The 13,549-nt window shown below is 44.0% G+C and overlaps 2 protein-coding genes across 2 annotated transcripts; both read right to left on the reverse strand.

The window, feature by feature from the left end:
- Positions 1 to 173: 173 nt before the first annotated feature.
- On the reverse strand, positions 174 to 5,702 carry ccsapb (centriole, cilia and spindle-associated protein b). Its single transcript, XM_084001539.1, has 4 exons — positions 4,332 to 5,702; positions 3,448 to 3,573; positions 2,797 to 3,017; positions 174 to 2,712 (listed from the first exon to the last, which is right to left on the reverse strand). The coding sequence occupies exons 1-4, from the start codon at positions 4,684 to 4,686 to the stop codon at positions 2,530 to 2,532; spliced, it is 885 nt and encodes a 294-aa protein (XP_083857665.1). The 5' UTR covers positions 4,687 to 5,702; the 3' UTR covers positions 174 to 2,529.
- Positions 5,703 to 6,871: 1,169 nt separating this feature from the next.
- On the reverse strand, positions 6,872 to 11,203 carry acta1b (actin alpha 1, skeletal muscle b). The gene is made up of 7 exons (XM_083999491.1): positions 10,944 to 11,203; positions 9,893 to 10,029; positions 8,983 to 9,307; positions 8,428 to 8,589; positions 7,825 to 8,016; positions 7,530 to 7,711; positions 6,872 to 7,375 (listed from the first exon to the last, which is right to left on the reverse strand). The coding sequence occupies exons 2-7, from the start codon at positions 10,019 to 10,021 to the stop codon at positions 7,232 to 7,234; spliced, it is 1,134 nt and encodes a 377-aa protein (XP_083855617.1). The 5' UTR covers positions 10,022 to 10,029; positions 10,944 to 11,203; the 3' UTR covers positions 6,872 to 7,231.
- Between the last annotated feature and the right edge of the window lie 2,346 nt (positions 11,204 to 13,549).

A 13,549-nucleotide genomic window follows, 5' to 3' on the forward strand; every position in this document is an offset into this window, starting at 1 on the left:
TTTTTCTTGTCATAATGAATATCATGGATTTTTAATTTATTGTGTATGATAAAAGCATATGTTTTTAAAATAAAAAAATAACTATCAATAAAACATTTTCTTTGAAAAGAAGATTTGATATGACATTTTTGGACCAAAGCATTTATTTTGTGTGAGGGGTAAAAAAAAAAATTAGGACCTGCCAGAGCAAGAGTCTTTTACACTGATGATGCTAAATGCTCTTTCAAGTGTGAAAGACAGAGAGGTGAAAAAATGATTTATTGAAAACTTTGCACCACAGCGTTTAGTTTCTCAACAGTCTGAATCCGTACATTCAGCATAAAAAGCATGATATCCTATAAACAGAAAATACAGAATTATGGAGTTTAAAGTATAACAGCTGTAACATCCTATGTCATTAGTAAATGAATTATTTTGGAATACAATCAATTAATTAGCCCAGACTAAATTTTCTAATTACACTATCCCATTAAAAGCAATTGTGAAAGCCCTTAATGGATTACTAAACAAAGACAAACATGTTTATTGAAGTATCTCCTCACCAAAACTAAATTCCTTTACATTCTTAAAATCTTTGCTATAAAATCAATTCTCATTAAAGAACTAATCAAGTACATCATCAATCAACTACCTTGTCACAAGATTGTCACATCTAGAAAAAAGAAGAAAAAAAACAACACTGGCTCAAATGCAGTAATAATGTATATTGCACAAAACTTCACATTTGTTTTAACTATACTTCTGTATAACTTCAAAACACTGTAAAATGTAATCTTTATGAAGCAAAGCAAGTAATGTAATACTGAATGTCGAAGTTAAAATACATAAATATTAAACGCCTGAATGTGAAGGACAGGCCTCTTGTTCTCTCATCTCCATTAGCTCTGTAACATATACACATAATTTGGACCAATAACTATATCTGCAATGTGAAAATACCTTTTTTTCAAGTCTTTATGGCACAGAGCTGATTGTATGACAGTTACTGTACATGGGATTTAATTTCTCATGGTCCCAACATTCAAGAAAAGTTTCAATTTTTATACAAAGGGTTAAAAATCAGTTTGAGTCTTTTTGCGTATGTACAAATAATATTGTCACGTTCCATACATCAACAAAAACATACAAACAAATATACAGATATTTACAAGTTGAACACAGAACATGAAAACTAAATATCCTCTACAAACATTATATAAGAAAGGTGACTAATTATCAAAGTGCTGCCTGATTTGGTCCTGCTTTGGAGAGTAGCTACACCGTTTTAACCAGCAAGCAGTAAATCACTAATATGTACCCATGAATTTCTATTACTAATAGATAATAGAATACCTAATTAGAGCTAACTCAAGCTTTGGCTTCATCATCTTTGTTTTTGCGTCTAAAACATAATCAAATAACTCACAAGCATTAGAAGCTGAAAACAACCTTGGCTGTTTTATGTAATGTTTTTCACACAACCAATAAATGTTTTTGTTTTTTTTAAAGAATAAAGAACAACAACTACAGTATGCAAAAACACTGCACACACTGTTCACAGTCATTGCAATGGCTTTAAAGTTCACATACATCTATTTTCAGACTGTGTTAGCACCAGGTTTACACACATGGATTAACACAAGTAAAGGACAAACAAATCTTATTTCAACTTAATAACACATAAAAGTGTTAACGAGCTCATGGAGAAATGCAACCGCAACATTAGACGACCGCCAGCCAACAGTGTGTGAGTGATTTGCAATCTATCAGAAAACGGTCTAGTACTGAAGTTACACAAACCATTAAATCTACAAGAGCCAGTTTGCAGCACTGATTGATCTGAAACATATTTGAATCTGTACGTGAACCAACTTCGCACTCAGCACAAATAAGAAGATGCCTATCCACATCGAGGCTGCACAGATTCAACCGAGCACATTTTGGAATACAAACGACCTGCTAGTGTGTTTGACTTTGTTTACATGTGTGTACAAAATGTGCGGGCTTCATTTTACATTCCTGATATTCATTTTTACAATACTCATCTCTGAATCTATCCAAACATGCTGGTATGTACCATTTTACTGCTCCTGTGAGAGTCCACTATGGTCCAGCATGTGTTTAAAGGGTCTGCATCAAAGTATGGCTGTGAAATGAATGTTACACTCTTCATTCGCATCTAAATATCTGTATATTTTTTAGAAATATTGTATTTACTTTTGTGTGTACTTTTGTTTTTAATTATTTTTTCTTTCAAAAGTTTTTTTTTCTATCATGTAAAATGTTTCTTATATCAAAATTGATTGATTAAAAAAAACATGATAGTACACTTTTGATTAATAAGCCACACTGTGAATTTCAAGGTTTACATTCTCAGAGTCAGAGTGATTCAGGAGCTGCTGTTTGACTCAGTCAGCCCCATTAATTATACTTTAACAGGTTCTTAAACCTCAGAGGTGATAGATAGGCAATAATGGCTTTACTTTCTTTTTTGTCCTGAATCTTCTTTAAGTATTTCTGCTGAGTGTGTGTGCGTGTCGTGTGCATGTCCTATCGAGCGCGAGCAGAGAAGCAACGCATATACTCAGTGAGCCAGGGGTTGAACTCGGGTGGAACCACCTTCGCGGCCTTGTCCAGATCAGCGGACTTGGCTCTACGGCGCTCGGTTCTCTGGGTCTGGACCTGGCGCTCCACCTGCCGCCTGGTCTTAGCACGTAAAGCCGACTCATGGATCTGTCAGGAAAATAAACATGAATTTAAGTTCCACATGTGACACAACGTGTTCGGTTATATAACATTGACAGACGGTTCGATTACCTCATTAGTTGAAGCTGCAGGACCCACGTTGTGCGTCTTCCTGCCCGCGATGTCGGCATCCCTCTCCCCTGAGCCGTACAGAGCAAAAGGATGTCTGCTTTCCTTACTGTCCTCCTTCGGCTGCCGGGACGGTGTAGGTCTGACCCGCTGGGAGTGCAAACTTTTTTTTGAAGGTTTGGAGGGTTTACTCTGCTGTCGTCTCTGTCGCCCAGTGTCTCTCTCTACAAAGAGGGAAGACAAGCAGGATGAGAAGTGCCAAGACTGTAGTATAAAGCATAGAGGTGGGCTAATTTGGAGCAAGAGTATCTACCCAACTGAGTAATCCAATGATAAGGTTGATATTTACCTTTTTGAACCACTACATAGTTTGGCTGTTACAGTTCACGCTGGTCGGACAGTTTGACAGACCATGTGCTACAGTGTAAAAAACGTCAGGAAATATTTTTCTGTGCTTGTTATGAGCAGAATGACTTCCCTGTGTAGTCTGATCTTTTTGCTCTCCCTCTCCAAAAGGGGGAGCACAGGCTCTATAGCCTCAGTGTTATCCCCCCATTCATTGTCTATTACAAATACAAAGTTTTCATACCTCATTTATTTAGATATTTCCACCTAGGCTAATAACTATCTGACAGCATTTCTACACTGAATTACCTTGGTCCGGCTCCCTGTGGTTGTCTGGTAGTTGTCTGCTGCCGGGTCTCTGCTCCTCTCCCTCCTCCTCTGGTGCTCTCCTCGTCTCTCTGGCTCCATCGAGCTGTGAGTCTGAGGAGTGGGTGACAGATCATAGAGGAGCATGCATACTGTACATCCTCATGTGCTGCAGTTTCAGTCATATTAATATCCAGGGGTCCAGACTAACTTGTTTTGTACTAGGAGCACAGTGGCCCCTAACTAACTAACTAAAATTACATGAGGGCAGGTAGAAAATGTAAGGTTTCACACCATAATTCCACTTGCAAAGCAAATTTTCACATTTCCTCTCATTTTCACTGTGTTTCTGATAAATACTAATGGCAGAAGGCACAAAAGACCTATTCTAGGTCTTTTGTGCCTTCTGCCATTAGTTTGTTGAATGCTCAGCTGGCTTGAAGCTGTAGTTTTTAGTACTGTTGTTGACAATGTGTTTTTACGTATATTGCCCTACTTATATATTTATTATATTTCTGTACTTTTATCTTACCTGATCTTAATTTTGCACTGTCCTTGCACTTTCCTCCTCAATTGTATGTATGCTTGTGTATGTGATTGTGGTGTGGTGGTCAGCTGTAGAAACAGAATTGCCCTATGGGATAAATAAAGTAATCTCAACTCAACTCAAATACTTTCATGATGATCCTCATGATCCTCAAAATCAGGATTTGCCTCTGGTACACTAGGGTAAAGTATGCAGCATCGATTGTTCGCTTAGCCAACGTTATATTTACTGGTTGCACATGCACAAGTACTAGGTGAAAAATGTACTTGCACTGCCTGAAATTTTGGGGGCAAAAGGCCAAAGGCAGTGTGGAGCCCCTGATACAGTATATCATGGTTACCTGCAGCCGGTCCAGCAGTCACAGCCTCCTCCTCCTCCTCTTGAAGGGGCAGCCTGGGTACAGGCCCGGTGGTCCTTCTGTCGTTGGCCTGCTGCTCCTGCTGGGCGTCACACTCACCCAGCTCAGCCTCCGTCCCTGCCCTGGTGGTCTTTCTGGGCATGGGGGGACTTCTTCCTCCTCCTCCTGACTCTGAATCGGTGTCGGAGCCACACCAGAACCAAGGGTTGTGTGTGTGCTCCAGCAGCCGGCGCGTCAGCCTGTACTTCAGCATCTCCTCATAACACCTAGTGTAGGTCTCCCATTTGGGGTCTTTGAATTTCTTCATGTACTCGGAGCGGCTCTTCTTGGTCACCATCTTTCTTGTCCCTTTGGAAACTCTGCACTGCAATCCAACTGAAGAGCCTTGGAAAAGTCAAACAGGACTGTCTGTGAGATCAGTTATATGACTACTACATTGCTTTCTAAGCTTTAAAGAAAAGAAAAAAGAGGGAAAGAGGGCATGCAATCACGGTCCGGAGCCCTGTGAGGTTTGGTCGCATCCTCAGACATTTAAACCATAATGAGGAAGCGTTGAAAACCAATAGGAGCGCAGCTGGAGTGTAAAGACCCCGCCCACTTCCTCCTCTACCTGGGGGTGGGCTTCCCTCAGTGAGCTGGGATAAAAACAAAAGAGCAGTTTGTGGGGGAAATGTCTATAAATATCAATATTTTGTATATTTATTTGGTTTCGCTATTAGACCGGCCACCAGGGTGTGAATTTAATTGACCGACCGCTCGAGCTCGAACTGTAGAAACTTCTTGAACGTGATGACGTAAGCGGCGTATCCCCCTCTCTGATTGGCTGCTGCGGTCTTGCGGACTGTTGTTGAATGCTCCTAAAGGTCAGCCAGCCTGAATCACTGCACGAGATTACACAGCAACAGCAGCAGCAGGCTTCATAACGTGTTCATCTAAAAAAAAAAACACCAACTTTTGGGTCCTATTGTTACACCACGACGGTTTTAAAATAATCTTATATCCTATATAAGACAGCCTACTGCGTTGTATCGGACAGCCAGTGCTCTGGTTAATCTATTTTGCACCATATTACCTCGGCTCGTCATGACAAATTGTGTTATTAATAGATGCGTCTGTCTGTTAATCATATTGGAAACATGGAGCGTCGATAATCGCCTGTCCGTCAGCGCTCGCAGAGATATAGACACTATCGCTGCTGAGTAAACGCTAAAACCCTCTGACCATCCATCGACAGGAGCAGCGGAGGTTCAGGGCTCGAGACAGAGCGTCTAAATTTGTGTACAGTAAATATACTTACACTGGAGTTGAATTTCACGGAAGCAGAGCAGAACAGATGGCGTTGACGGCGGCGCTGTAATCACACACACACACACACACAGACATACGCACATACACACGCTGCACACACACAGGCTGCGTCTCTTAGCGAAGCTCCGCCCACCTGAAGACGTGTTTTTAAAAAGCCCAAACACACCCTGCAACAGGTGGCCCTGGCCCGGGATGTCAGGAATGCGGTCAGAGCGCATTGGGCCATTTGTCTGATAATGATTTCTATCAGGATTTTTTTTTTTAAAGACATGTTTTACGTATTTATAATAGGCTATTTAAATAATGTGTTTTATTGTGTTTAGACATCATGCAACAATTCCACTTAATGGCTTAATTGGTTAACTTCCTGTTTTAATTGGCCACTAGTGGCTATTAAGGCTATCAATATGTAGGTATAATACTTATATCAGCTTCTTATGGACCTAATTGTATCTGTGGCACGCCATAGATGCTCATATAAATCTGTGTGGTGATGTAATAGCTGCTCCTTTGTGCCTTAACCCCACACCCAGATAACCTGGTGGGCTTTTATGCATATAAGGGTAGGGCCGCCGCGGAGATGCCCGACTGTACACGACACGAGGTATGGTTTTGTCTAAAGATGGTCTGGGGGACGGGGCAGGCGGGCAGCTCAACGGGACTCGAGCCGGGTGTCAGGTGTCCCCCATGCCACTGATCCGCCCGGTCTAAAGCGAGGAGCTGCTGCTGCTGCTGCTGCTGCTGCTGCTGCTGCCTGGGCACATTCCTGGCAAGTCAAACTGCGACTGTCGGAGGCTGAAGGCGTCGCTTTTCATTACCTCTGTCACCTAGCAGCCCCCTCCCTCGAGCCAGTCAGGGGTGGGTGGGGGTGGGGGGCAAATGGGACAGTGGGAGACACCCTCCTCCCCTCCTCCCCTCCCTCTGTTTCCTTCAGCTATTTTCAGGAGGCCGTGCCAGCTTCCCCTACGACCCCCATGACCCTCTACACCCCTTTGGTTCTTGCAGTTATAGTGAGGTTGGTTTATTGCTTTGTCAATTAAGCTCATTATCCCAGGCTTTGGAGTTAATTATGATTATGCTGACTAGTTATTTTTCTCTCCCCAGTTCTGTCATTCATGAATGTTTAATTAAGATGATTTTCACCTAAGCTTTTGTTTCTCTCTTCTCAAACTATCCTTTTCTTTTGTAGAAAAACAAGGCCAGGGTCAAAGAAATACCAAATAATGGACTTTAATAAATTATCAATATGTATATACACTTACATTCACATGTGTTGGGCAACATGTTGTTGTTATTATTTTTTTTATTAAAGTTTTTTGGTGGATGCATGGTTCAGAGATGGTTTTCACAGCCTTTCTCCGTGCAACATCAGACAACAGACAGCTACAAAAATATGCACATTTTCAAGGAATTAAAAAAAATGCATATGAATGTCAACAGCGCATGCAGACAGTCCATTGACAGCAGAGTGTTGCAGTGCCGCAGAGCTTGATCCTCCTCCTTGATCGATCCCCAGATAGCCGGTGGTAAAAGTGATGGAGATGATGGAGAAGTCGGAGAAGAAGTTGGAGGATTTAGAAGCACTTCCTGTGGACAATGCTGGGGCCTGCCTCGTCGTACTCCTGCTTGGAGATCCACATCTGCTGGAAGGTGGACAGGGAAGCCAGGATGGAGCCACCGATCCAGACGGAGTACTTCCTCTCGGGGGGAGCAATGATCTAGAGGAAGAGGAGGAGGAGGAGGAGGAGGAGAGAGCGGATGAGTCAAGTGCCCGTGTTTAACACTGGTTATAATTGCTGCGTTATGCGTAAAAGCCGTTATCCTTGATTTAAGCTTGTTTTAAGTTGTAATATTTAGGAGGGTCTTAAGTACCTTGATCTTCATGGTGCTGGGGGCCAGAGCAGTGATTTCCTTCTGCATACGGTCAGCAATACCAGGGTACATGGTGGTACCACCGGAGAGCACATTGTTGGCGTACAGGTCCTTACGGATGTCAATGTCGCACTTCATGATGCTGTTGTAGGCGGTCTCATGGATACCAGCAGACTCCATACCTGGTCAGGTGAGAGCGATAAGTGTTAAAAAAGAATGACAGGTGTTGGCGCAAGACTCCATGTTTCTAATATTGATAATTTTGAGAGAAATAAAAGGTTATTATGGGAAGTACCGATGAAGGAAGGCTGGAAGAGGGTCTCAGGGCAACGGAACCTCTCGTTACCGATGGTGATGACCTGACCGTCGGGAAGCTCGTAGCTCTTCTCCAGAGAGGAGGAGGAGGCAGCGGTGGCCATCTCGTTCTCGAAGTCCAGAGCCACATAGCACAGCTTCTCCTTGATGTCGCGCACGATCTCACGCTCGGCTGTGGGGGGGCAAGTTCATGAGTTATTATCCAGAGTGCCAAACAGCGGAGCGCACAGCCGGTCAGCGTGCGTAAGTTACAATGAACGGATTTACAGAGACGTCTGAATAAAAAATTATTAACTCGCTTTTCTTCGACATACAGCTTAAATTTTCACTGTGTTTGTTAAACACTTTCTGGCACAGCGCGCATTTACGTTATATGCTTTACAAGCTGTGTCCATTATTATGATATGTTGTCTTAATACGTTTACATCTGTGATTAACTTTCATAACAAAATTACTGGTAGAATAAAATCTTAAATTTTTATAATAAGTTACTTTGCTAATAGTCAATGTGTTGCTGCTGTTGTTGTTGTTGTTGTTGTTGTTGTTGTTGTTGTTGTGTATTGGTGTGGGCTGAGTTCCTCACCGGTGGTCACGAAGGAGTAGCCACGCTCAGTCAGGATCTTCATCAGGTAGTCGGTCAGATCGCGACCAGCCAGGTCCAGACGCATGATGGCGTGGGGCAGGGCGTAACCCTCATAGACTGGGACGTTGTGGGTCACACCATCACCAGCATCCAGCACAATACCTGAAGAGAGGTAAAACAGAGAGTTTGCATGAAGTTCGTCGGGCGACAGTAAGTCCTCAAAGATTCTTGTGTGAGTAAAACTGAAGCCAGTGTAGGTGTTTGAGGAAGAAACTACACATACACACTGATGTATGCAACATTAGGGCCATAAACTATGGCAGGAATAGACCCAGAATGGCCGATCACCTGTGCGTAAAAGTTGTGCGTAAAAATGGCTTAAGCGGGGAAAATGCCCCTTTAGTAGCCGAGTAAACACTAAACTATGTGTTGAAATTGTTACATAATTTATCAATTATATTTGTCAATTATATATTATTCTATAATATAGTGGGTGGGTGTGGTAATGTCTGTTCTGTGTCATGAGTGGCAGCTGTTTGTTGTTGTCAGTCTTACCGGTGGTACGGCCGGAGGCGTACAGGGACAGCACAGCCTGGATGGCAACATACATGGCGGGGACGTTGAAGGTCTCAAACATGATCTGGGTCATCTTCTCCCTGTTGGCCTTGGGGTTCAGGGGGGCCTCTGTGAGCAGGGTGGGGTGCTCCTCGGGGGCCACTCTCAGCTCATTGTAGAAGGTGTGGTGCCAGATCTTCTCCATGTCGTCCCAGTTGGTGATGATGCCGTGCTCGATGGGGTACTTCAGAGTCAGGATACCTCTCTTGCTCTGGGCCTCGTCGCCGACGTAGGAGTCCTTCTGACCCATACCGACCATGACACCCTGAAGGGGGGGGAGAAGGGGGGATAGTGGAGGTTAGACGGGGACGTCGAATAATCCATGAAGAAGTATGACCTTCTTCTGGCCAGATTAAAGTCTTTGAACAGGCACGGCGACAGTTGCGTAAATGTGCCAAATGGCAGCGTGGGTCACGGAGATTGACAGAGACCAATTGTGCGACTGTCAATTCATCTGTGACGAATTTAGCCTCGAGGAGGCAAAGGCCACATTGCTGGAGGAGAAAGGAGCCAAAATTACATGGCTCGAGAGTTATTATTCCACGCTGCTGCCACCTGTTGCACAAAACTACACCCTGAAACAATGCAATCAGAGTTTAATATTTTAATCACTCCAGCCGGATCCCTCTGCCAAAATACTGATGCACCTGCCACTAAGAATATTGATTTCACTGTTTTGAAATTAGACGAATGATATTTCTCAATTTCAGACAAGGTGCTGGCAGAGGTGTGATGATTAGAGTAATTGTCAAATTGTGTTTTGTTTTTGTTTGGGTTTTTTTTTCTCCCCCATGTCCAATTAGTCCTGTCTCCTATTTGTCTATAGTTGAGGCTTCTCTTCGCTGTATACCTGGTGACGGGGGCGGCCAACAATGGAGGGGAAGACAGCCCTGGGGGCATCGTCTCCGGCGAAGCCAGCCTTCACAAGACCGGAGCCGTTGTCGCACACAAGGGCGGTAGTTTCCTCGTCGTCACACATGATTGTTTCTGTAAGAGGAAAGGAGGGAATCCATTATCATCACAGCAGATGGTGATACACACTGTATGAGAAAGGTACCAAAAACCTCGTTCTGTCCTAATCTCGTGCTGTCTGAATTGTCACAGGCTAAAAAAGACTAAAAATAATTGCAACATCTACTGGAGCTTGAACATGATCAGGGCCCATGGCATGCGCTAAATGCATCCATGGCACACTGACAGCAGGCCATTACGACATCAGCCTGAATAAACCTGAATAAATAAATCACACTAAGGGCACATGGCAATTCAATTCTCCTTCAGGTATAATAAATCACAATGTATCTCGACCAATCACTAATATTTCAAATCTATAAATCAATAGAATAGGATTTTTAAAGCAAGGCATTATCACTTTCCTCAGGTAAACAATTCTGGCTTTTTAATTGGTCTGGGGGCGCATCTAAGCGTCAGCATCTCACCAGGCCTCAGTGTTATAGGCTGTCTATAATAAAGATGTTGAATCAGGACAATCAACCTGCTTAATCAGTCTATCAGTTTATCTATCCACTGCCTGATTGATCTGATAACCTCTCCTGTCCATCACTGTGCTCCTGAGCCACCTGTCTTTCCTCATGGCTTCTCTCAGGCCTCAGCTGTCAACCCTTCTCCCCCCTTTCTCCCTCTTGCTTCTCCTACTGGAAGCAACATGGGCAACTGAATGGAAGATAGGCTGTAGACTGTAGGGTCTGCAGCCTATCTTCCATTAAGTTGCCCATGTTGCTTCCAGTAGTGTCCGGTCCTCGGGCTCCTGTCCCCGGCTGGCTTGTCTAACTTCTCGCTCCAGTAGATGCTCCTACTCCTACAGCGGTGCTGTAGCTGGTTGTAACCTAGTCTGCTGTCCCAGTCTGGATGAGCGGCTTCAGGTCCTGGCAGGGTCTTACCTTAGGAGTGTCTCTGCGGCTCGGAGAGAAGGAACCCAACCAATGCTGCTGCTGAACCAGCTACGGTCTTCTGTTCAACTCGTGCCCCTTATATACCCGAACTCCACCATTCACAAACCTCAGCACTGGCCCCCATCCCGGCCCTCTGCCATATTAGGATGCTGACAGGCCGAGGAGTGGGTGGGTTGGTGGGTGGGGGGCATCAAGGAGGCGCGCCCGGTGGAGGGAGGGGCCCGGCTCCATCAGACCCATCAGGTCTCAGAAGGGGATCAGGAGTGACGCTGCGCGCGCCCGGCTAGGAGAGAGCGCGCGCCATATATGGAGCTGTCGCTTTGACCTCCCATCGAGACTCGCGGTCCCACCTCGAGGGCCGTAAAAGGAGCGCGCGGACCACTGGGGGGGTTTGTAAGGGGTTGATGCCAGTTGCTACCAAGCAGGGTTATAGATTTGTTGCAAGTAGGCCTCATCCAGCCTTAAAATGGGAAAATGCTGCCCTCATCTGAACACATTTAGGCCACAGTGACAGCCAGGACCCCCAACCACTGACGGACAGCTCCACCGGTGCTGCAGCCCCCCGATGAGCCAATTAAGAGTTCAATTCTCATTATAGTGATCCATCAAGAAAACACTGAGTCACATTTTAAAAGCTGAGGAGGAGCATTGTGTACAGACATTTAAACATGAGTGATTTCTTAGTCCAGGCATGACATTTCAGTGATACACATATTTGTAGAAGTACTGGGGTGTAGTTGATTGCAATAAAATGTGTTGATTGCATTTAAAATTGTAGCACGAGTCTGAACCTGAGTCATGATAAGAAAACTGGAGGCCTTTTTGCATTTATACACAATTAGTATAGAGGCCCAACATGTAATGTATCATGTTGCAATGAATAAAAAAGTTTATTGGAATGTGCAGAGATTTTTTATTTTATTTTACTTTTTTAAACATTAAAATATTTCAAATTGGAGTTATGCTCCACTTGGACACTAAATTGTTTCACCCCCCCCTTTTATTATAATACATATTATTATTACATATAAATGAGTAATTGGCTGAAATATAAATCTGCCACTGTGCAGGCCACATGGTCTGAGGTTCACGTAGGTCTGTCTGTAGCTGTATTGAATAAATAAGGAGAGAACCAGAGAAACAGCCAACAGCTGAAACCTTATCTGCAGGGGCTACTCTGCTCTGTCACTGGAGCAGTTGGATTAATTATAACTCTAATGGAGGAGGGGGGCTGCCGCTGCTGCATGTGTGCATGTGGGAGTGACAAATGGAGAAAGAGGTGCAATGTATGTACATGCATGCAAACAATCTATTTCATGTACATTTGGTTACAAAGAGTTAAATGGTCTACAGTGAATCAAATCATAAGACCTAGCTGAAGCATAGCATTAAAAACACTGACTAAACTACCATGGCATAACCTAAAGCTGGATTTTTGTGGGAGTATAGGGAAAGACTCACATACATTATAACCTTTCATGACCTGGATTCTCCTTATAGCAGCAACAGAAAGTGTCAGTATGGATTTGGAAGTGCTTGGGTGTGACATATGCTCTACTTTTATGTGCAGAATTACAGAAAAGGAGCCTCAGAAATATAAAAATATAAAAATATATATATATTTCTGCTGTATTCATTAGTTGAAGATAAAAGCTTGTTTTGATCAGTCCTGCAGGTATTCATGGGTCTCCCTCACTTAAAGTGTAATTTTACTCCCCCCAACAGTGTATGTTGGGGGGAGTAAAATGATGGAGATCGATTAATTTGTCAAGAAATAACAAGGAGGTGTGGGCGGGAGGAAAATCTTTAAAATTCTTGAGTGTAGACTGAAACAAGTGGGAGGACGCATAGGTGTGTGAATGTGTGTGTGTGTGTGTGTGTGTGTGTGTGTGTGTGTGTGTGTGTGTGTGTGTGTGTGTGTGTGTGTGTGTGTGTGTGTGTGTGTTGTGTTGTGGGAGGGGGCAATTGGAGGGGGCTGCAGAGCAAGGTTGCGCTACTTTTATGCACTTGTTGTGAGCCGTTTTGGATCTGAGGGCCCGTGAAACGCCTAAAATGTAAAGGGGCTGGCTGGCAGTTGTTGGTGGCGGAGAGAGGGGAGGGGAGGAAGGGAGGAGGGGAGGTCAGAGGGGCCGTGGGGGAGGAGTGCCCAGCGGGTCTCCTGGTGGATCTGCTTGTGGAGAGAAGGGGAGGAGAAAGAGGGAGGTGAAAGGGCGTGTGTGGTGGCAGGTGGTAGAAAATTAGAGTTTAGTTTGTCAGGTGATATTCGACCATGCAGGCAGCTGCAGGAGAGACAGAGTGATCATTTAGTTTAGTGAAGTGGACAGGTAGAGACAAATGGATTTTTATTTTTTATTTTTTTTTTGCAGTCATTTCAGCTGCTTACTGTGCTGCCTGTTCAGTTAGATGTTTCTTTTATTGAGCGAGCACTCTCTCAGTCAGGACTTTGATGCCTCTCATGGGAGCAGGACAGAGGGCGAGAGTGTCAGAGAGAAAGTGTAAGAATAGCACAAGCTCCGGCATTCAATAGCTGGAACCAATACTGTAGCTGTACATCAGTCCTCTAACCTTTTAAAGCGTGGCAGCAGTGTGCTCTG

Source organism: Trachurus trachurus, assembly GCF_905171665.1.
Source record: "Trachurus trachurus genome assembly, chromosome: 3".
NCBI lineage: Eukaryota > Metazoa > Chordata > Actinopteri > Carangiformes > Carangidae > Trachurus > Trachurus trachurus.